General features: G+C 37.5%; 1 protein-coding gene across 2 annotated transcripts in view; it reads left to right on the forward strand.

Moving 5' to 3' along the window:
- The window catches only part of LPIN1 (lipin 1), an 80430-nt gene that overhangs the window by 54214 nt on the left and 3645 nt on the right, over positions 1-22571 (forward strand). For both annotated transcript variants that reach the window (XM_083858490.1, XM_083858491.1), the window contains 11 exons: positions 338-525; positions 1434-1527; positions 3891-3960; positions 6773-6865; positions 8183-8256; positions 10232-10376; positions 13064-13212; positions 14862-14948; positions 17705-17857; positions 19658-19772; positions 21765-21868. In XM_083858490.1, the coding sequence (XP_083714616.1) occupies positions 338-525; positions 1434-1527; positions 3891-3960; positions 6773-6865; positions 8183-8256; positions 10232-10376; positions 13064-13212; positions 14862-14948; positions 17705-17857; positions 19658-19772; positions 21765-21868 (1272 nt within the window). The remainder of the gene's footprint in view (positions 1-337; positions 526-1433; positions 1528-3890; positions 3961-6772; positions 6866-8182; positions 8257-10231; positions 10377-13063; positions 13213-14861; positions 14949-17704; positions 17858-19657; positions 19773-21764; positions 21869-22571) is intronic.

The following is a 22571-nucleotide window of genomic DNA, read 5'->3' on the forward strand; positions in this document are numbered from 1 at the left end:
AGTTCCACTAGTATAAACTCTGCTTATTGTACCATTATTTTGACAACTAAAATTATGCAGTTTATTGTTTTATTTTCCTAGCTCTTATAAATAAATGAAGCTATAATTATACATGCCTAGTTTAGGCAAGTAAGTAGAAGCAATCTAACGTTGAAAGGCCCACAAGGTCTATATTACTTTGTTCTGTTTTGCTGTAAAATTTAAACAAAGATTTTTTTATTTTATTTTCCTTTTTCTTTTTTTCCTAAGTGTGTATCAGATATTAATAGTGCTTGTTAGAGGGAGTGAATTCGGGAATGAGCACATGAAGACTGAATTCCTGACGTTTGTTTTGCAGTGGGGACAATGCCCAAAGCAAGAGCGCGGCTGACGTGGGGCCGCGGCCGTCCAGCCACTCCCCGCAGTCTGTCGGGAGCTCGGGTGTTGACAGTGGCGCTGAGAGCACCTCGGATGGAATTCGGGATTTGCCCTCCATTGCCATTTCTCTCTGCGGGGGCCTGACTGAGAACAAAGAGATAACCAAAGGTATGGGATGACTCTGGGGATTGCAGACAAGTGCTGGCAGCTGGGGTTGAGCTTCCCAGCCTGAGGCTGCAGAGCCCTCCTGTGGCTGTGCTCAGGCAGCGCTGGGTTCAGGAGATAAATACTGGCCGTGTAATGATAAACTTCCTAGAACTTCTTATGATTTTTTAACACGTTTGAACAATCCACTATATATGAAAATTTTTTGGAAGTATTTTATTGGTATTTTTATTTCCTGATAGTGCTGTGTTTTGTATCATGGTAGTGTTAATGATACTTTTGCCACTTCATACAGTATATAGCTAGGAAATTCACAGCTGTTGAATTCAGGAGTGAAAAACGTGCTTCCTAAATGGGGACATGAGGAGAAGGAGTTGAAAAGTTTAACCTGATTCCTTTCCTACCTCCAATTTCTTGTATAACTTTTAGATAAATCACAATACTTTGTGCCTTAAAGTTCCACTGGCATAATGTGAAAATACATGTGTTAAGACTTGCACTTTCTGCAGTAATGTGGCATCATAAAATCATATGAGCCTGATGCTACACTGACTGTTGGTCACAAGCTACTTATTGAAATAAGTATACTGTGATTTATTTGAGTCATACTGTCATCTGAATCACTTGTAAATTACATAATTTTTCTAAAAGGAGATTTTCCTCCCTCACAGTTCCATCCCTGAGATTTCACTTTAGGCTGTATTTTGAAAGGAAGGACACCCAGAAACAAAGAAACCCTCATCTTCTGAGATTGAGAGTCTCTGAACAACTTGCTTCCATATTGCATTAAATCTCAGCGCCCTCGTAATGGAGGTGAAACCAATGTCTGAGAGGTGCTGAGAGGTTTAGGTTGGCCCATCCCAGGCACCTATAAATGCATGCTTTACAAATGTAACTTCTTTCCCCCACAGAAGAATTCTTAGAACATGCAGTAACATATCAGCAGTTTGTGGACAATCCTGCTATCATTGATGACCCTAACCTTGTGGTTAAGATTGGAAATAAGTAAGTATATCTCAGAAGAAAAAAATACTTGTGATAAAGACACTTCTGTGTCACTTCAGTATAACTATAGCTGAAAACCAGGTTTTGAATGTTTGTAGCTTGGATTCATCCAAAAAGAGTCAACTACCTAGTGAATTAAGGTCCTTCTAGTTACCTTTCCTCTTGAATTGAAAGTGAAGAGCAGTTTCAGATGGCCTATTACAGCTAACTGACACAGTTTGAATTTTAAGAAGCTGTTATTAAATGCTAATAGTATTTGCATTCAACTGAGAGAGTAAAAATGCAATATGATGTGAACTTGCTAAGGCTTGCCCTGAGCAGTTTGAATAATTAATATTTACAGGGATATGACAGTCTGCTTGCAGTCACTCAGTACCAAGCAGTTTTTTTGTATATACTGAATATTTTGCTAATATGCTTCTGTGGAGGCATTGCTTTTCAAGACTTGTCAAACTTCACCCACTGAATGTAAGGCTTCCATTTCTGCAAGGCTAAGACACTATTTTGTATGTTTATGTTGCTGGCAGCAGGGCAGTGCTGTGTCTAAGCCAGATGCAGCTTTTTGAGGGGTTCTTTCACTTGAGAATTCCTTGCACCTTGCAAACAGTGTTAGAGATCATGGCTTTGTGCTGCCCTTAGGGAGGTTTGGCTACCCTTAGTCGTAGACGTGGCTCATGCAAGGCAGAGGTACCAGGTGATAGTTTGTGTTGTGTATGCTGCAGCCTCATACCTGATGCCCTTTGTGCTCTGAGGTGAGTCACTTACTGCTTCCCTGATGCTGTTCTCTGCATCTGATGGTAGTTATCTGCCTACTGAATGTATTGGGAAGAGAGGGAAACCTTAGTGAGGATCTTAATGTCATATTCTCTTAATGTGGTGTGAGCTTCATCTTCCCTAGCCAGTGGATACTGTAATTGTCCTACTGTCTGCAACAAGAGTTGAGCTATGTTCAACATATCATAGCACTAGCTTGACATCCTACAGACTACAGCCCCTAAGTTTTATGTAGCTCCTTGATGGAAAAACACTGAAAAAGCTTGTAAAAATGTGGCTTATGCTGTGATAGAGGAATATAATAAGGGCTGTAGCTGGATGAATGCAGCCAGAGAGTTGTGGTCAAGAGCTCTGCCCAGATGGAGGCTGGTGATGTGTGGTGTCCCTGAGGGTCTTGGGACTGGTGCTCTTCAGTATTTTTGTCAATGACGCAGACAGTGGGACTGAATGCACCCTCAGCACATTTGCAGCACAAAGCTTAGTGGTGCAGTGGAATTGACAGAAGGAAGTGATACTATCCAGAGGGACCTGGACAAACTTAAGAAAAGGGCCCACCATAAACCCATAAAATTCAATCAGTCAAATGCAAGGTGCTGCAGCTGGTTTGGGGCAGTCCCAGATATGAGTACAGGCTGGGAAATGAATTCATTGAGAGCAGCCCTGGAGAGAAGGACTTGGGGGTTTTGGTGAATGAAAATCTGGACATGAGCCAAGAGTGTGTGTTTGCAGCCGAGAAAAGCAAACATGTTGTGGGCTGCATCCAAAGCAGCATGGGCAGGTTGAGGGAGGTGATTCTGCCCCTCTGCTCTGCTCTGGTGAGACCCCACCTGCAGTGCTGCGTCCAGCCCTGGGGTCCCCAGCATGGGAAAGTCATGGAGCTGTTGGAGCAAGTCCAGAGAAGGGACATAAAGGTGATCAGAGGCCTGGAGTGCCTCTCCTGTGAAGACAGGCTGAGAGAGTTGGGGTTCAGCTTGGAAAAGAGAAGACTCTAGGGAGACTTCATTGCAGCATTTTAGTACTTAATTGGGACAGAAAAAAAGAGATAGAGGAACTTTTTATATGTTAATAGTGATAAGATACAGGGGAACATTTTTAGATGAAAAAAGGAAATGTCTAGATTAGATGTTAGGAGGAATTCTGTATTACTATAAGGATGGTGAGTAACTGAAACAGGTTGTCCAGAGAAGTGGTGGATGTGCCATCCCTGGAAGTGCTTAAGGCCAAATTGGATGGGGCCCTGTGCAGCCTGGTCTAGCAGAAAGTATCCCTGCCCAAGGCAGGTGAGTTAGAATTAGGTGATCTTTAAAGTCCCTTCCAACCCAACCCTTCTGTGATTCTATGATGACTTGAGTAATGTGTGACAATACCCTTTCTACTCAAGGCCTAGCTTCTTTTGCATACCCTGAAAAATGTATGTGGTAAATACCTGTGAGCATTCTGTGAAATAAGATGAATCTGTTATTACTAGTGCAGGCCAGAATTGACCTGTGCTTTGCGGCTTTAACCTGCCAGGTGGTGAATACCAGGTGGATTGTGAATTGGGACTTTAGGATTACAAAATGCTGTAATTGTCTCCCTTGCATGCCCAGGTACTACAACTGGACAACAGCTGGTCCCCTTCTACTGGCAATGCAGGCATTCCAGAAACCTTTGCCAAAGGTGAGATTGAACATGAAGGCTGGTAAGAGGAGGAGTTTTGAAATGATGCCACTGATTAAGGGAGGGAAATGGGTTGTTGTACAGGAGAATCTGCACATTGGTAAAATCTACCCACACATAATCATTTGTCTGTCTTATGTTATGGCCTAAATAAGGACTAAGTTTGGTCTATAAATAGTGTTTGTTTGCTAGGCTAAAGTTATTACAACTATTTTGAAGTAGAAAAACTTACTTTTACTTCATTAATATGGATTGTAAACATGAATTATATTGACCCCTTAGTGTTTGCTGTAGCTGAATACTTTGTGTTTGCTTTCTGTTTTATATGTGTACAGCATATATTATTAAATAAATATAAATAACCTCAGTGAATAAGCTTTAAGTACTAGATGAAGAAGGCCTGCAGCTTCCTAGCTTTTTGTTTCTCATTTGGTTGTTCATAACCCAGGGAGGTAGTGCCAGATAGCTCTATGATTGTGTGACAACTGTGTATTTTGACTTATCTAAATGTGCTGAAGAAGTTAGTTCAGTGCCACATGACCTGGTGCCACGTAGGTGCTCATGACAGAAATACTGTAAATATATATGAACAAGTAGTATCACCACTATCACTATTTTGTGTCCTAGTTAGACATGGATTTAATAAATTTTTGAACCTAAATTTTCCTCCTGCCATTTGCAGCACTTCACATATCGTTGGGATTGTCTGTGTGAATTCGAATGCTGTCTCTGTTACCATCACTGTGGACTAAAAATTTCTCAAAAGCCAAGAATACTCTCTGGCAGTGTTTTTCTTAGTGCCACGTTACCTCTATATACAGTCATGTGCAGCTGCATGGTATCAGCCCAGTATAAAATAAATTGAGCCTGAAAATCCCAAGTATCTAGTAAACAGATGGCTTGAATTTCAAAGATGCCACAGAGCCAGATGTTTTGTGTGTTACTGCAAATGTTCTAGTAATCATCAAAGGTGGGATTCATCCCATGGAACTCAAATGCCCACAGAAGAGACATAGTTATTCTACTCTGTATTTGGTGGGTGCTCACACAGTGTGATTCAGACTTTGGTAGGTGCCTATTGGGTCTTCAGTGGCAATAAAAATAGTGTAAGGTAACTGCATTTTAGATTAAACACTGCAAAGCTTGAGCCAGGTATTTTGGGTTTTGCCTAGGATGGGTAAATGGAAAGTAGTGTTACAAAATATTTTTCCCTAAATATTACAGGAGATGGCAATTCTTTCAATAGCTTTATACTTATGTCATTATTCATATAGGTTATCAATTGATAAAAATCTTCTTTGAGGGTGTAATTCAATGTGCTTGGGTTTTTTTATGGTTAATTTCTATTCTGAGTGCTGATAACTTTCTAGAGAGTACAGTTTTAATTTAGTGGAGAAGCCAGTATTTATAGTTTGAACAATCTGTATGATGGGAAAGGTTTACTTGGTTTACTGTACCTCTGAAACTAAAATGATTCATTTCTGTTACCAGTCATCCTACTGGTTTTCTTCATGACTTGTTACTTAGAGTTTTGATTTGCTGTAGTAATGAAGCTAAGGAATTGAAATACTAAGATACTTCATTAATAAACAGGGTTTATGAAGTGTTTGAAAATGGAAGTTTTTGCAAAAAAGTTCACTGATGTTCTGTAAAATGCACTTAAATGTACATATAATTGTAAGCATGCAAATACCCCTACTAAAAGCCTGTAGGACATCTGCTTGAAGTTGTTGACATGTTTGAGAATCTCATTAGATTGTAGCCATTGTTCTCAATGGTGGCACTCTGTTCTCTGTAGTTCCATCTGCTCCCTGTTTTTCTTACTTTGTTTGAAAAACTCAACTTTATTCCTCTGTCATTTGCTTTTTTTTTCACATATACTTTAGATAATACAGTGAAGAAAACCTATGGAAAAACTGAGAAAAGGGATCCATTGTGCCACTCATTATGTGAACACAGCCCCCTCTTAATTATTCTAAGAGTTCTTAGAATATTTAATTTTATTTTTTTTTAATCATTAATCAACATCAGAGCTTTCTTTTGGTGACCTTACTTGCAGTGGAAACTATCAGCTCAGAAATACAGTGGCCAAGCTTGATCTAGGGTGTACCAAACCCTGTGGCCATTTTTACCATAATATTTTCCCATTCCATCTGTTGCTTCTCTCTGAGTGAAAGAATTCAGCTCCCCTTGTTACAATGCATAAAGCTCCGGTCATTATGGATATTGGGATATTCCCTACTGCTGTCTAGTGTGTAGAACCAATGAAAAGTAGAAAAAGTTTTTAAAAGAAATGATTCTAATGTTTTCAGTCAAATTCGTAGCATGGTGATTCATAAACTCATAAAAGCTAGTAACTTCTTTGCTTTTCTCTAAGCTGGTGATTAAATACAAACTTTGTAAATAACTCTATTGCATGTCAGTTTGTTACTGTTTTGCATGATGTCTCCTGCAGGAAGTGATATTTTTTCTTTTTTTTTAATGTATAATTTGTACTAAATAACTTAGAAACAGCAGGTTCTCCATTCTAGACATTATACTAATATCTCTTTATGCCTTTTTTCTTCTTTGATTTGATTTCTTTTTCATTTTCCTTTTAAAAATACCATAAGTATTCATGCTTAAGTTACTTCAGTGCAGCTCTGGATACCATTAGATTTTGCTTTAGTAGAATTTATGGTCCACAGACAGTATGTTTACTTTTATTCTATTTATTATCAGTTAAAATTGTGTGTTTGGCACTTTTTCATTTACGTATGTCAGGTTGTCCTTTACTTTGGGCCTTTTTTATGTTACCATCCATTTATCCCAGGCAACTGTGGAGTCTATAATGAGGGACAAGATGCCCAAGAAAGGTGGAAGATGGTGGTTTTCATGGCGAGGGAGGAACAGCACTATTAAAGAGGTAAGTTTGAGGCAAGCAGAGTTTCCTTTGGTTGCAGTGGGAAGGCTGAGTACCTGCATATTCATCCCTCAGAATTTCAGAGGGTAACTTGGTGCTCAGTTTGACTGAGGATAAACTCATTAAACATGGTCCAAAGTCTGTTTTGTTTTGACTTCAGAAAGCTTTGGATCAGACCCTACCTGAAACATTTGCATGAAGATTTTTGACTGTACATTTATTTTCATTACACAAATCTGAGGCAGTAGTATCTAATGTATTACATCTCTGTTTGGAAACCTAGAATCAAAGAGTTGTGCCAGTAATTTGAAGTTTTCACACAGATTGCCTACCTTTCTGCATCTTTCTTTTGATGGTTGAAGAGTAGACATATTTGAGTAGTGTGAGCTGTAAAATACAGCAAAACCTAAGATGGCAAACTGACTGTATATATTGTTGGAAGGTTTTTGATTTTCTTTTCAGAGCATTAGAAGTTTATGATAACAATCTAAAGTCATGGATGGACATTAGAAAACTGGAAAAACAAAAGCTTTATATGAAATATTGTTGGCTAGTAAAAGCTCCTTGTATTAATTTATACTACTGAAGCATTAGTACTTGAGGGGAGAAAATGACTTCTAATACAATTTTATGGTTGTGCCTCAGTCAGGAGCTAATTTAACCTTGCATGAAATAACCATTGCACTGATCTGTGGGTATGAGTTTCAGAGCATGAGATTTTAGTTTTATAGTTGTTTGAAGTTTTTAGGATTTTCTTTGGGAGTATTTGGTTATCTCTTGAGCTGTGGAAACTTTAAATGGAACTATGTAAAGCAGAACTATTCACTAAAAACACTGTAGAATGACGGATAGTGTTCAGCATCTAGTCAAGATAAAAGCAGTTTAGAAAGTTTTAATGGATTAAAGAGCTTAATGATTCTATGAAAGGTAATTTGTACTTTTTTTTTTTTTTTTCCCTTCTCCTGAATCATACTTTGCTTTCTCAGGTGAAATCTAGCTATTTGAGGGGTATGAACTGAGTAGCTATGGAGTTGATCCCAGAACTTCAACAGTACTAGACGTTGAACCTGGTATTTCTCTACTTCCCTGCAAAACTAAATTTCAATTATTCTTCTGAGTTTTATAGTTTCAGGTTTTAGTTCTTTGTACTGCCTTTATTCTTTAGGGGTTTTATTTTGCCTACAAGCAAAGGAGACAAACATGCTGTTGATTTTTACCAAGTCTGTGCAAGGCAGAATTTGATTTTAAAATACTTTTCTAAAAACATCTGCTTTCTGCTCAACAGGAGATGCACAACTACTTATACTTGTATTTTTACAGGAAACAAAGCCAGAACAAAGTATGAGTGAGAGTGGACTTACAGAAGACTCTTCACAGATGAGCAGGGCAAACAGGTATCCCCAAAATCAGAAACAAGCAAGAGTTGCCATTTAAAAAATGAAAGCAAGTTACCTCAACTATTTGAACAAAGAAATACTGTGTCACTGAAATCGTTTTAATTTGTTACTCATTGCACCACATAAGTGAAATAGGAGGCCCCTACCCGTGGCAGGGCTGCAGACCTTGTGAGTGCACTCTGGCATTTCTGTGGTTTGGCTGGTAGCTCTGGGACACACATTCCAGCCCCTTGGAAGCAAACTGTAATTGGAGCAGTTCTCCAAAGCTACATGTATTTCTCTAGAGTCTTTAGAGGGACATCATAGATGAACCCAAGCTGTTGCCAGATCCCAGTTGCTTAATTTTTTTAATTTATTTTGATTTATGGCCTGACAAATTAATTGGTTCCTGCATATTTTGGAAAGTTAAGGGACTTTCCAGAGTGTTTTTCACAGGCAATAGTCATGGCTTTCTGTTATTTCTTTCCAGGATTGCAGAAGTCTCTTCTTTCTTGTGCTCCTAACAAATCACACTGTATAGCCAGAATCTCACCTTGGAGAGTTCCATAACATGAGTTTTAGTTTGCTTTGGAGGGATGAGTTAGCCAGGGACAGCTCTCCTACCTTGTCCCTTTTCTGTGCATATAGATCTTAATGTAAAGGCAACTCATTTGTGCTGGCTGCAGTTACAGCTGAAAAGGATCAGATTCAAATAATGCTTATGGTCATTAAGTGAGGTTCAGGGGTCACCCTTTGGAAACAAGAAGCTCTCGTTCTTTCTGGTGCTCAGCAGTTGCAGTCCAGGCAAATGTGCTGGAAGGAGGATTCCTCATTCTGTGGGAGAATACCTGCTGTCTCCATTGCCTCTCTGAGGCTGAGAACAGGAGTAAATTGGAAAGGCTGATTTTCTTTTTGAGGATGACAAGTGACATACAGATCTGCTTTAAAGTGGGATTAAGATCTCAAGCAGACTAGATTCTGAAAGTGGTGTTCTTTTTTTAAATTTTAACTGGCCTTAGAAATCTCTCATTAAAAATTTATGGTTTGCAAGCAAAATGTGACAAGTGGGATGTTGAATAACGCTTTTGAGATCACATGTCACAAAGGATAAGATAGGCTTTTAAATGTTCCTAGTCATAACATGCAGTACCTTGATATTGGGTCAAGACTTCCTAACATCAAACACCATCCAGGTGTGATTGAAATAAAAGGCCAAATACTGATTGTTTTAAAGATTAGCTTGGTAAGATCTGAAAAAGTTTTAACTTACACCTACAGTGATAGATTTTTTTACTGTAGGGAAACTTTCTTTCTGAGGAAGAATGCCCTTAAAAAGTTTCTAAAAAATGGCTGCAGCAGAAGAAAAGTAATTATTTCAATGTGTATTTAAACAGCTCCCTGTGGGAGCTCAGGTTTTATGGCTTTTCATCATTGTATTTTGAACAGGGTAATCCTGCAAATCCTAGAAAAAAGTAATCCAGTTATCTGAAGTTGCTCATTGAAAGAAAAGGGGGAGTTATTTTGTACAATAAAACTTTCATAACCTCCATTTTTTTTTAAATTAACTTTTAAATTCTTCTGAGGAGGAGAGCAGAGGGAAAGAGAAAGCCAGCATAACAAGTGCCTCTTTCTTCTTTTGAGAACAGAATTTTTTTTTTTTGTAGCTATAATATCTAATGGGTATTATTTTTTATCATGAGATTTCTGAGTTAATACAGTACATTAATTTTTATTCATTAAAGTAATGAAAACTGTTGTTGTAGCCATTCACTTGCCTGTAACAATCCAAGTTTGAATAATGGAGAATGTGTGAATGAAAGTTTGGAACTCCATTGATATATTAAAACTCATGATATGAATGACCTCCTGTGAGACAGTACTTGATAGCAGAGAATCAATGACTTATTTGGTGACTCACTATTAATGCATTTTTAATGGATACTGAGATGCATTTACTGACATAACATCATTTTCTGTGTGTGCAATGTTCCAGAATAAAAGATGAATCTTCTTCAAGCGATGAGGACCCTAGAGCTGCCAAACAAAACCTCGGGTCATTACAAAACAACTCCAGTCATCTCTCGTTATTGTCTGGAATCAGTTACAAAAAATCACTTCGACTCACTTCTGACCAGCTTGTGAGTTAATTTTAAATCCTTGTCCTGAAATGTCATTTCTAATATAACATGAATCTTTACTGTTATTCAGGCTTCAAAGCTTAATTAGCTCTTATGTCTTGCATTTAATTCTGTCTTGTTATATTTTTCAAAAAAGCCTTTTCCCTTCTCTTTTCTGTATTAAACATGAATGTAGTTCCTTGCAGCAAGTGCTGGGGTTTTGAGATGAGACCTCATTTAGAAAAAATACCAAAATTAAATTCCAAAGTGTGTATTTGACACTTGAGTAAGTGTATTGGAAACATATCCTTTCTTGTAGTATATGAAATGTGTGTATGTTAACAGGCCTCTCTTCTTTCTCCTTCCTCTCTTTCCCTTTTCTCTCCTTTATAGGCAAATAGTCACATTCTGCATAAATACAGTTTTCTGTTAGTAACTTCTGAAAGAGCTGCTTGTGAATTTATAATGCAGCCAGGCTCTTGATTTCTTTGGAGCTTATTAATTTCTTTGAAGCCAATTCTCTTCCTCTGTGGCAGAGGTATTTTGGCTAATGATGACAAAACTGTTGCAGTTTTGTGTTCTGTACATTTCAATTTGATCTGGAAAAATGGACTACTATAGGGAAATGCTTCTTGTCATCTTAGGTACAGATAATTAATTTTCTGAAGGAAACCCACATGGGGCATACAGCATTTAACAGCCCATCACTCACTGTCTGTATAATTTGTAAGAAATGCAGAGTTTTTCCAAAGAAACAGATGAGATCTGTTGGGTTTTTTTTTCTGTTGCAAGGCAAAAGCAGGGGTTACACAAATGAAATGTGACTTTTCAGTTTCAGAAACGTTGCAGAAATTAGCTGAAGCTAAAACTGCTCTTAAATTGATTTCTTGATGAAACAGTGGGTGAGATTCATCAGTTACCCATGAGTTCTGTTTTCTCACCTCCTTCTCACTTTTTAACTAATTGAAAAGTTGCAATGAAAGATAATGAAGAAAAAGTATTTAAGAGTTTAAGAGTATTAAATTCCTACAGGTCGAGGGAAAATTAACAGCTAGGTTCACAAATAGAGTCAAATCAGTAGCCTCTTGTCCCACATGTCACTAAGTAGCACAGGGGACAATGAAGGGCAGCAAAAGGGGAGAGTTAAGGATAGTGTAGGCTGAAGGGTAATAGTTTGTGTGGTGTGAAAGGTTGATCATTGTACAAGAGAGATGTAATACTGTAGAACACAAATCCCCCTAGAAAAGGTCTTAATTAGAGTTTATGGAACTTTTTGTTACTCATGTTTCTCTCTGCATATGTGTCTGTCTTTCAGACTGGGAAATTCCCATAGATGGTCCCTATTCCATCATTTGTTACTGTTTATGTGAACATTTGGGGATTTTTTTTTAATTTTCCCTGATTGTGAAACAGAATTTTTTTATTTGTTTTCTTCTGTTCTATAAATCAATGCCTAATATACACCACACAGGATAAACCTCTGCTGCTGTTATTTAGAATACCTGTATTGAAAGCAATAAAATTCCGTGTGACCAAGTTGGGTTGACTGGTTGGATGCCAGTGCCAGGTGCCCAGCCAAGACACTCTGTCACTCCCCTTCTCAGTGGGGCAGGGGAGGGAATATAAGGTGGATAAGCAAAGAGAAAAACAAGTGTATTCTCTACTTTCCACCAGAGAGGGGTGCTCAGCCACTTCCCAGAAAGCAGGGCTTCAGCTCCAGAAGGCAAACATTGTAAAAGAACAAATGCCCCCCGTTTCATCTCCTTTCCTTAACTTTTATATCCAAGTTGATGTTGTATGGTATGGAATGCCCCTTTGGTTAATTTGGATCGTCTGGCCTAGTTGTGTCCCCTCCCAGAATCCTGCCCACCCCCAGTCCCTTGATAGGGGAGGATTGTTGGAGAGACAGCCCTGGTGCTGTGCCAGTGCTGCTCAGCAGTACCCAAAATCACCAGTGTGCTACCAACACCTTTCCAGCTGCCAGTGCAAAAGCACAGCACTGTAGTGGCTGCTGTGGGGAAATGAACTCCAGTTCAGACAGACCTAATACAATTTCCACCTCTTATTCCATAGCATTTTTATCATACTCATTTCCCACATAACTGATCTATCTTTTAACTGTTCCATTGTATTTCTCATTACTGAAATCCCTCCTTACCCACAGGTGTAACTTAACTACATTAAACCATCTCTATACTAAACATGCATTTCATCAGCTATCCCATCCTTTCATAGAAACATATTATTTTCCCATGTCATGGGCTTCCTCCACCCCTCCAGATCCATGACTTGGGCTCCATTGCATCAGGATGGGTGGTCACGACAGGGAAGCAGCATACCTGATTGTTGGACACTGACACTGGCCCGGCTTGGGTCATCATCACATTCCCCTTGTTCCTTGCAAAATTCATTCTTCATCAGTTTGTGTCATTCCTGCTACTTTGCTTCCTGCAAGCATACAATTTACACCACAGATTATTTTCCTCCCGAAGTTAAATCTCCCTGAGGCCCATACTGGGTCTCCCTATCCTTCTGCATTACCCCCCAAGTACATCTTGGTCTTTGGGATGCGTTTGCCTTTACAGGAGCAGAAATCCACACCAGCTTCCCCAGACCAACTCACCAAGGCAATGATCATGTGCAGCTTTTACACTGTGTCCATTTCACATGCTCAGTTTGTTGATCATCTTGCTGATAATGTCTTGCAGAAAAGCTTAAAGCTCAAGAATGGCCCCAATGATGTGACCTTTAGTGTAACAACCCAGTATCAAGGCACTTGCCGCTGTGAAGGCACCATTTACTTATGGAATTGGGATGACAAAGTTGTTATTTCTGATATTGATGGAACAATCACACGGTGAGTTCATGAATGAGAAGAGACTTTGTATGCAAGGATTTTGCCCTTTAGTTTAAAGGAAAATATAATTAACAGGGAATATTAAGCACAGAATCTTTATATATCAGCTTTTTGTGATGTTTTGTTTCTTGTTTTTGTTTTTATTTTTAATTGATTTTTAAGATTGGCTTTCAAACAATACAACAATCTTTAGCTGAATTATTAATTTATTAGACACCTTCCAAATGTGCCCATTATTTGTCACCTGTTGGTGCTTCATGATAGTATTCACAGCAGTATTGGAGGACCTTCTGCAAAATCCTAACCTTTTTGTTGCAGCACACTTATGAAGTAAGTAGTAATTAAAAGGAGTAATTAATTATGAAGGAGTAATTAAAAAGAAGAAACATGTGAGTTCTGTTTTAAATGGCATTCCTGGGGCATTTCAGTGATAGGCATTAGTACTTAGAAGACTAGACTCCAAAATCAGTCTCAGAATTAGAATCTGATGGAAAGTTTCAGATTAGCACTTTGGGTAAAACTCATAGTTTTGGAGTGACCAAAATGATTCACCTACTTGCTGGTTTCTATTTATTTAGTGTATTTAACACTGGGGAAAACAATTGTGTGTGGAACAGGGAAAGCATGAAATAAAATACAAGTGTTGTCTTTTGAAATGAAATGTTTCATTTGTTTTGAAATCAATTTCTTTCAAAATCAAACTATATCTAATTAAGAAAAAGAACCAGGAAAATATTTTTCAGGAGCAATTTGAGGGAAATTAAAATACTTGATTTAAATGGAAACTCTCTTCCTTTTTGGGATTTATCCATTATATGTCAAACTTCTCATTTGGTGCCAATGTAAATTAGCATCTTTCCCCACTTTGCTTTTTTAAGCTTCAATAAAGTCAGTGGAATCTATTCTGTCTGTTATTGATCTGCCCAGAGTTACTGAAGCACTTTACCTTACAGTGCCAATGCAAATCCATCCTAAGGCACTGCCCAATATTTCTTCCTTTAAGATGAAAGCTGTTCAGGGTGTGGAGTTCTTGCCGTATATCTGTACAATGCTTAGTCAAGCAAGATGCTCATTTGCACTATTTATTGTTACAACGTAAATGATTTTCTCTCGTATAAAGCAGGAAATACATTGAAGCCAAAAGGAATATTTCAAAATAGTTTATACCTGACCAACTCCTGGCTTAATGTGGAAAAGTTAGTTTGAAGTAAGACAGAATGTGACTTACCTCATACTTTCAATTTCTCATAACCTTCCATTAGGGGTAGGTTTGGTTTTATTTAGAAGGCATTTAACATAAAGCTCAAAAAGTATGCTTAGCAGTGGTGACCCTCTAGAGGTCTGATAGATGGCCTGTGTGCTGTGACCTCCATATTGCCTCTTGGGGCACAAGTTTATCCATCTTGGGGCAGAGGAGTAATTTAAACAGCATGGCTAAGGATGAGCATGTCAGTCTATCTGAAAAAAAAAGGGGAATAAACTAATTATCTTCTGGTGACAACCAGTCCCTTACAGAATACCTTATTTTCATTTGCAGCTACCCACGTACGTTAGTGGGATTTGTGATAAACATAACAGTAACATACTGTTACTACAAGTATGGGTTGTTTTTTTTTTCAATTCAGTTATATTGTTTTTCCTTTATTCAGGTCAGATACTTTAGGTCATATTTTGCCGACTCTTGGCAAAGACTGGACGCACCAAGGGATTGCAAAGTTGTACCATAAAGTGAGCCAGTGAGTATTCAGTAAATCTGTTCATGCATCTGTGGCTTCTTTGTGTTTGTTCATTTGCGTGTAAAAATTTAAATTTCTCTAGGCTTCTCTTAACCTATAAGGGTGACAATTTCATCAATATCTTGTCGCTTCAGTGATGCTTACACAGTGTAAACATCTCCTGCACGATATGCAGAGCCAAACCTGCTTTGTGCTAACAAAAGAAGCCCCCTATCTGTGAGTGTTGATTGCTCTTCCAACCATCCCAAACAGATACAGACAGTTCCCAAGACTGCAGTAATTTGAATGAGTTACGCAGTTGCAGCAAGTGGAACTTTATTGCAAGCTGGGAATTGCAGTATTAATCATTCATAAGATGCTAATACACTCTCCTTTCACTCCTTGTTGAGGAGACTCTGAAATGCATAAAGACTCTGTGGCCCAGGGTGGTCGCTGTAGTTGGAATTTTTCTTGCTTTACTCAACTTACCTGGAGTTATGAGGAATGGAACCTAAAATGTATGGAATGAATCTGTTTGGGAGAGTTCCCTTTCTTTCCAGTGAGTAGAAGGGGAGTTCAGTGAAACAGCTTTGATTTGAACTGTCTGAACATGAGGCTTCAAATCAAGCAAGATAAATCTCATCCTGAAACCACAGCCCAATGCCTTATCTTGACTAGAAATCTATCCATTTTAGATACCCACTGCTAATATTATTATTATTTTATTTTATTATAACAAGCTTCAAAGGCATTGATGATGATCTTCTGCTGATTGTATGGATTTTTTATTTCTGTATGTAGGTGCTGCTAATCCATTGTTAAATTGCAAGATTATGAATGATTAGTTTTAAAATATTTGTGTCATTGGTTAATTTTGAGAGCAGGTGATAAGTAAAAATTGCTTAAAATGCAAATTAAATTTAATGAAAGTCAGTAAGGACCATGCTGTGAAGGACCTAAGGAAAAGGCTTTAACCTGGCAACATCAGTGCTTTAGCTGCTGTAATATAGCCCGGTAAGTGACCTGCACTGATCTTCTGGTCCACAGTAATAAATACCTTCCATGCCACTGGAGCAGGTAAAGGACTTGGATTCATCATGTTTACTTGTGGCTTTTACATCCTGTGTAATTCTTGGAGAAGGATGAGCATGTTCAATATGCCTAGGATCTAACCATGCTTAGAAAAGAAAAAAATTTCCCATTAGCTCTTGAAGTATCAGGAAACAGTATGTCAGCTATTCTCTAGGTCAGTTAATGTTGTTAATATTATATACAGGTATGACCTAGAGCAATTTATTCCAAAACAATGGGGATGTTTCCTCTGATGAGTATGAACAGGAGAAAAACAATTAGACCATATCAGCTCACGTGTGGTGGTGTGTGGGAGTGCCTCTAGGTGAACAAGGCTGGTGAAAAGTACAGGTGTGTTGTTGGTTCCCTGGATACGTTTTGTATTGTGTACACCAGAGAATCAGGGACATAGTATGGTGATTTTTGTAATTACCAATTGAGAGAAGAAAAGCAAATGAGGGAGAGTGAATTGATGTCTGAATGGGATCAGATGAAGTATTTGATATTTATTTTCACAAGGAAGATTAGTGATTGCTGTTTTCTTTTCTTGCAATAATGTCAGCTTTTCTTATATATTTAAATTACCATAAATGTTTGGAGAGCCTCTGGTACACGTCACAACTTTCCTCTTAGTTAATCTGATTTTTCTGTGTGTTAGAGTCATGCTAAGGTTCATTTATTACTTTTTGTTTTACATGGATGATGAATTATAAATTATGGATGTTGGAACCTAAATTATGCCAGAGACACTTGTCTGTGTGTTAGATATATGTGTTCACAAAAAAGACAGGACAGACTGGGAGTTCACATGCTGAATTCTGTGTATAACCTCTGCATTACATTTGGTGAAAATGTTAATTAATTTTTTTAATTGCAGTTGTTATTTCTATGCCTGCCAGCTTTATCAGTTGTTAGGGCTTTGATGATCATAAGCATAGGGGAAAAATAGATTTGAGTCATGTTGGTCTTCAAATTACTGAGTTAATTATGTTGAGGCTAGATATTACAGCTGAACACCATATAAATGCTTAATAGTTAGATCTAATGACCATACGTGCACTGAATACAGTATTTCTTTATTTTATGAAAAATAATTTTTAATAGGAATTGGAAAGTAAGCTGCTATTAAGTTAAAATAATATCAGATATGATTCTGTTCAGAATCAAAGGCAACCTGTATCTTATGCCAAAATTTCATTTCAGTATCAAGTTAAAGATTACTTCTCATACTGTGTTTTGAAGCTCAAGTTGTTCCAGCTTGAGGAATATGTTACTGCTGCACATCTTTTTTTGTAGAGGCCCAAGAGGCAGAAATGCAACACTTAATACAAGAAAGGCCAATATACCATTGTCTGCTTTATGCCAAGTGTTTTCCTCTTTGCAGATGTCTTTTCAGTTAATTCTAAGGACAGTGGTTCCACCACACAGGGGTGGAAAGGTAACCATAAGGAGTCATAAGTCCTGAGAGGAGCAGAGATAAATGAGCCCTCTTCAGGTGTAATCACTAAATGCAGTGGGGCTAGATGGGTTTCAATTATCCAGGTCTCTGGCATAAATGTTTTTACTCCTTTTAAATTAAGTCTGGGTTAAACATGACTGTTTAACAGTGATGATTTGATTCATGCAAAAGTAAACTCCCCAAATTATTAATACCTAAACACCTGCTTTATTTTTACAGTAGTTTCTTCTTTTGTATCTGCTCACAGAAATGGATATAAATTTTTGTACTGCTCAGCACGAGCTATTGGAATGGCGGGCATGACCAGAGGATACTTGCACTGGGTCAATGAAAGAGGAACTGTGCTACCTCAGGGGCCAGTTTTGCTGAGTCCAAGCAGCCTATTCTCAGCTCTTCACAGGTAATGTGATTTCACTTTTATAGAAGAGGAAACTCTGAGGTTGATGGAGGCTGAATTATGAGTTTAAATGGGAATGCTTGAAATAATTCATAATTTAATTTTTTCTTTTACATATTGGTGCAAAGTTTAATTAAGAAGAAATTCCATTAGAGAAAGACCAAAATTCAGTACTTACTCAATACCTGGTTTTTGCCTAGTTTTTATCTTAGATGTATATTAAGGCACAGCTGTGTTCACTGTTTACCAGTAGGTAGTGCTTGGTGACTTCATGTGTTTAACATTGTGTGTTCATATTTAGCTGTGGGAGAAATGTGGACATTTTCATAGCCATCACTCTTGTCTTTATCTGTACGGTACTCCAGTTGACATAAGTATATTTTTATGGAAGTTTATTTTTTGGTGGATTTCAAAGAAATTCATATGAAAACAAAATTAACTTTTTAATATGCTTGACTGCACTGTGGGATTCTGTGAGGACAGTGTTATCTTCTCTAGGTGTTGAACTGTGGTGAGTGAATAATAACAGCACAGATTATGAATATTGTACCTTCTGCCTAATTCAGCAAAGCATGTCAAGTGATTACTGAAAATATTTTAAGCTGTTAAAAGCTGCTGTGACAGGATATATTTCATTAGAATTTTTAATGGAAGGTTGTTCAGATGTTCTCCTGATTGAGTGACATGCTACAGGCTGTCTTACCAGTCATGTTCTAAATATAAAAAACCATGGAGGTATTACAGTGTGCTTCTCAGACTGAATAAGTAATAAATGCAGTGAAATGTAGTTACTGTTATCTTATGCTCCTTGTATCTAGAAATACATTTAGAATTATCAGTGTACACTCTTGTAACTGCTGAGGTGTGTGGGCAATAAATGACTTTACTGTTTTATCCATGGATTTAATCCTTGTAAATCTGAGATCAGGTGTATGTGAGACTGAGTAAAGGTGGTTTTATTCATCTTTTGGACATTCCCAGACATGGATTTATCCATGGATCTGTGGTTCAAATGGGTTGCTTTACTCCTATGAAGCTTCTGTACTATTCACATCTTCCTTGACATATGTGTTGGTGCTCGGATCTTGGATTCTGAGCTTCTTAAGTGCTTTTATGTCATGTTGGCATCTTCCTATGTTATGGGAACTCCAGACTCTGCCACCTGTTCAGTCTTCTTGCCAAGAGAAGCTGTTGTGAAAGGGCTTTTGCAAAGAGATGAGAACTCCTCTGTTCATTAATGAATTCTCTATTCTGTAAGGAGCAGCTGAAGAGAAGTAGAAGATTCCTTTATTCTTTAACTTTTGCTCATTAGCAGTGCTGGAGAACCTGACTGTAATTCTGTTCTTAACAGGCTGAGGTGCTTCTAGCACATACGGTGATTGCAGTCCTTTTAAAAATAATTTTTTTTAAAAAGCACCATAAACAGTGAGGGCTAGTATAATCTATGAATCATTCTGCAGTTCTCAGGAGGCAGTTTACTTGGTAAGAGTTTATGCCTCATAAGGATTGATTTAGCAGCTGCTCCCTGTAATCTGCTATCTTTGCTCAGCAGCCATCATTGTAATGTAGGTTTCAATAGAAGTTACCTTATTTCAGAGGATTTATTTACTGTGTCCATTATGTAAACTTGGGAATACTGTTATGTCTTCATGGGCAATCTGACTTCTAAAAGATTTATTGGAGAAGGATGGATGCTATGCAGTAGTATCTAGCTGAGTGAAAATGTTGAATAAAGAACATAAAATGGTTTGTGGAACATTTAATGTATGCTTATTCAGCTTCCCTTTTTTTTTATCATTTCAGGGAGGTCATAGAAAAGAAGCCAGAAAAATTTAAAGTTCAGTGTTTGACTGACATCAAAAATTTGTTTTATCCTAACACAGAACCCTTTTATGCTGCTTTTGGAAACAGACCTGCTGTAAGTAATAGCTGAATTTATTTCTATTGCAGAGAACAGAAACGTTGCTGTTATTTCATGGTTCTGTTGTATTAGAACCTAGAGGCTTTAAATGAGAATTAGGAACATTTTATTGGGCCCTATACAGAGGAAAATGTTAAGGTTCTTCCTCAAAAATACCACAATACAGGATTCAGAGATGGAAGAGCAGCAAAGTAACTATGTTATGTCTGCATAAATTAGCAGTTAAACTTGTGTAGATCTTATTTTAATCCACACAGACAGAGAGTCAGCGGGATACCTGTGGGCAGATAGAAAATATTTCAGATTAATATTGATGGGACTTACACTTCAAGTACACTCAAAAGACCTTGAATGTCCCATTGAAGTCAAAAGGTTCTACTTTGTATGGAAAGTGATATATTGGACATATAGGAAAGGAAAGACAGATCTCTGTCACCCATGGGAAGACTGGATATTTGGGCTATAGAAGGCTCCTGCTCCTGCCCTAGACCAAAAAATGCTGTTATACATCTAGAAAAGGAAACAGTCTTGGCCTGAGGGAGGACCCTGGCATGGGATTATCCCTTTTCTAAAAGCATTGTGTCAGAGGTGACAGAGGTCCTCACTATCCCACTGCTGTACTGAATTGTTATTTTATAGGCAGCTTAGTTTCCATTATCAAGGCACCTTTAAACATATGATTATGAAATATCATTTAAAAAACTTCTGTAATGTTTTGTTATGGATAATAACTACCTCTAGTTCCATTTTTTTGAACCTCAGGGAAACATGCATTGAAATAATTATTTTAATAAAATTTCAAGTAAAACAGTAAGTTACTAAAGTAATTACTAAAGTAATTACTGGTAGCTCACTCCCATGCTTGCTGCCAGAGAGTGCAGGCTTCAGGTGTGTGACGTGCCACATGCCTTGTACAGCTCAGGATCACAGCTTTCTCAGTTTTCTGCTGTGGGTTTCCTGTGTTTGGTTTGGTTTTTCCAAGCACAAATTCAGGGAATTTTCTGTACACGTGGGTGTTACAGGTGTAGAGAGTGTGTGGACTGCCATGATGCTGAATTCTTGAAATGACTTGATTTTTGTTCAGTTACTTAATTTTTTTAACAGCTTTTACAATATAAATATAAAAATAAACTTTGAGGCTTCATTAACATTTCAGTTTTTCACCATCTTGGCGTTTAAAACAATGATTTACATTAACAAAATGGAAATTGGTTTTGTTCTGATCTTCTAGGAGATATTTTCAACTTTGGTTTTGTCAAGTTTTTCTTCAGAACAGATCAAAATTTATTTATTGTTTTCCTTAACAATCTGAATTTCTTAGAAGGCATTCTTAATTCTGACTTCTGATTGTACTTCTCTTAATTTTATCTGCATTACCTGCTGGGCCTCACTGCTGCTGTTTTGGCATGTATTTCTTGCTCTCCCTTCTTTTCCCCTTGCTCTGACATAGAGTATCACATATGAACATGCCACAAATCTGAACTCAAGAGTAAGTGATGGCTTTAGTATAGACATATTTGCTATGAATTCTGTGGACTTGTCCTTGAAAAATTATTCTGTTTTTATGTGCCAGTTACATCTTGACCTCTGCACACTGTTGTAACATACTTGGTACAACACACACAGGACATTAAATATTCTCTGGAAGAAAAATGAAGGTGCTAATGCTCTTACACCAAATGTCATTTGTTCTTTACTGAATGTTATTGTTGTGTCAAGGAACGTTACTGAAAAAATGAACATGATTTTGATTAACAGTTTAAACTGAAGTGGCAAACATTTTACCTAGCAGCAAATTGTCTGTTTTGTGAACATTTCATTAGATTGACCTCATTTGTAACATAATGGAGAATTTCAGGCACACAATAACTAGGTAAATTTAGTGCCAATTCAATGTAATATGTCCTTTTATGTAACATATTACAGTAAGACTACACATGATTTTGCTAAGGCAGAATTTTGACTTTTCTTCTTTTATATTCTTTTTAGGATGTTTATTCATACAAACAGGTGGGGGTTTCTTTAAACAGGATATTTACAGTTAACCCCAAAGGAGAACTTATACAAGAGCATGCAAAGACAAACATCTCATCGTAAGTAATCTCTTATCCCTAACACTTTCTAGACTAAATTAATTTGCTGTGCTAACTTATGACTCGAGTTGCCCAAAGATCCATTCAATTTTAGTAATTAAGATTCCTTAAAATACTTAAAACAAAAAAGATTTGGAATAAAATACAGAGTTTCCACTTTCCTTCAGTTATACTGACAGAAAGATTTTTATTTTAATATAATATATTCCATCTTCTTTAATCATGTAAAAGATTTAGAAGTGGATGATTTAATCTGCATAAAAATGAGACTCACTAGTTTGCTGGCGCCATCTGCCTTTTCTTGGCCTTTTAAAAATTTCCTTTTTTCTGGATCTCCTATCTAGAAGAGCCAGAAAACAAATCTGAAGAGAGGGTCAAGTGCTCCCAGCAAGATGCTTAGGCACTGGTAGCCCCTAACACTGGAATGGCTTTTAGTATTGTTAAGTGTTGATGTCCTTAATTGAAGGGGAGCCATATGTGTATAAAGTATAAGTAATCAGTTGAGCAGGGAGCTGCTTGAGCCAAGCTGGACAGAAATGGAGAAGCAGAATGTGGTGCTTGAATATTTTAGCAGATGATCTGGGTGTAAAATGGCATCTGTTTCTCACTAGGTAAGTATCATTTGTTAGAATGAAAGGATTAGAATGAATTTCTTACCCTAACTGTGAAACATTTCTGGAAGCTGGGCACCAAAATTAAGTTT

The sequence above is a fragment of the Zosterops lateralis genome (assembly GCF_965231275.1).
Source record: "Zosterops lateralis genome assembly, chromosome: 3".
NCBI lineage: Eukaryota > Metazoa > Chordata > Aves > Passeriformes > Zosteropidae > Zosterops > Zosterops lateralis.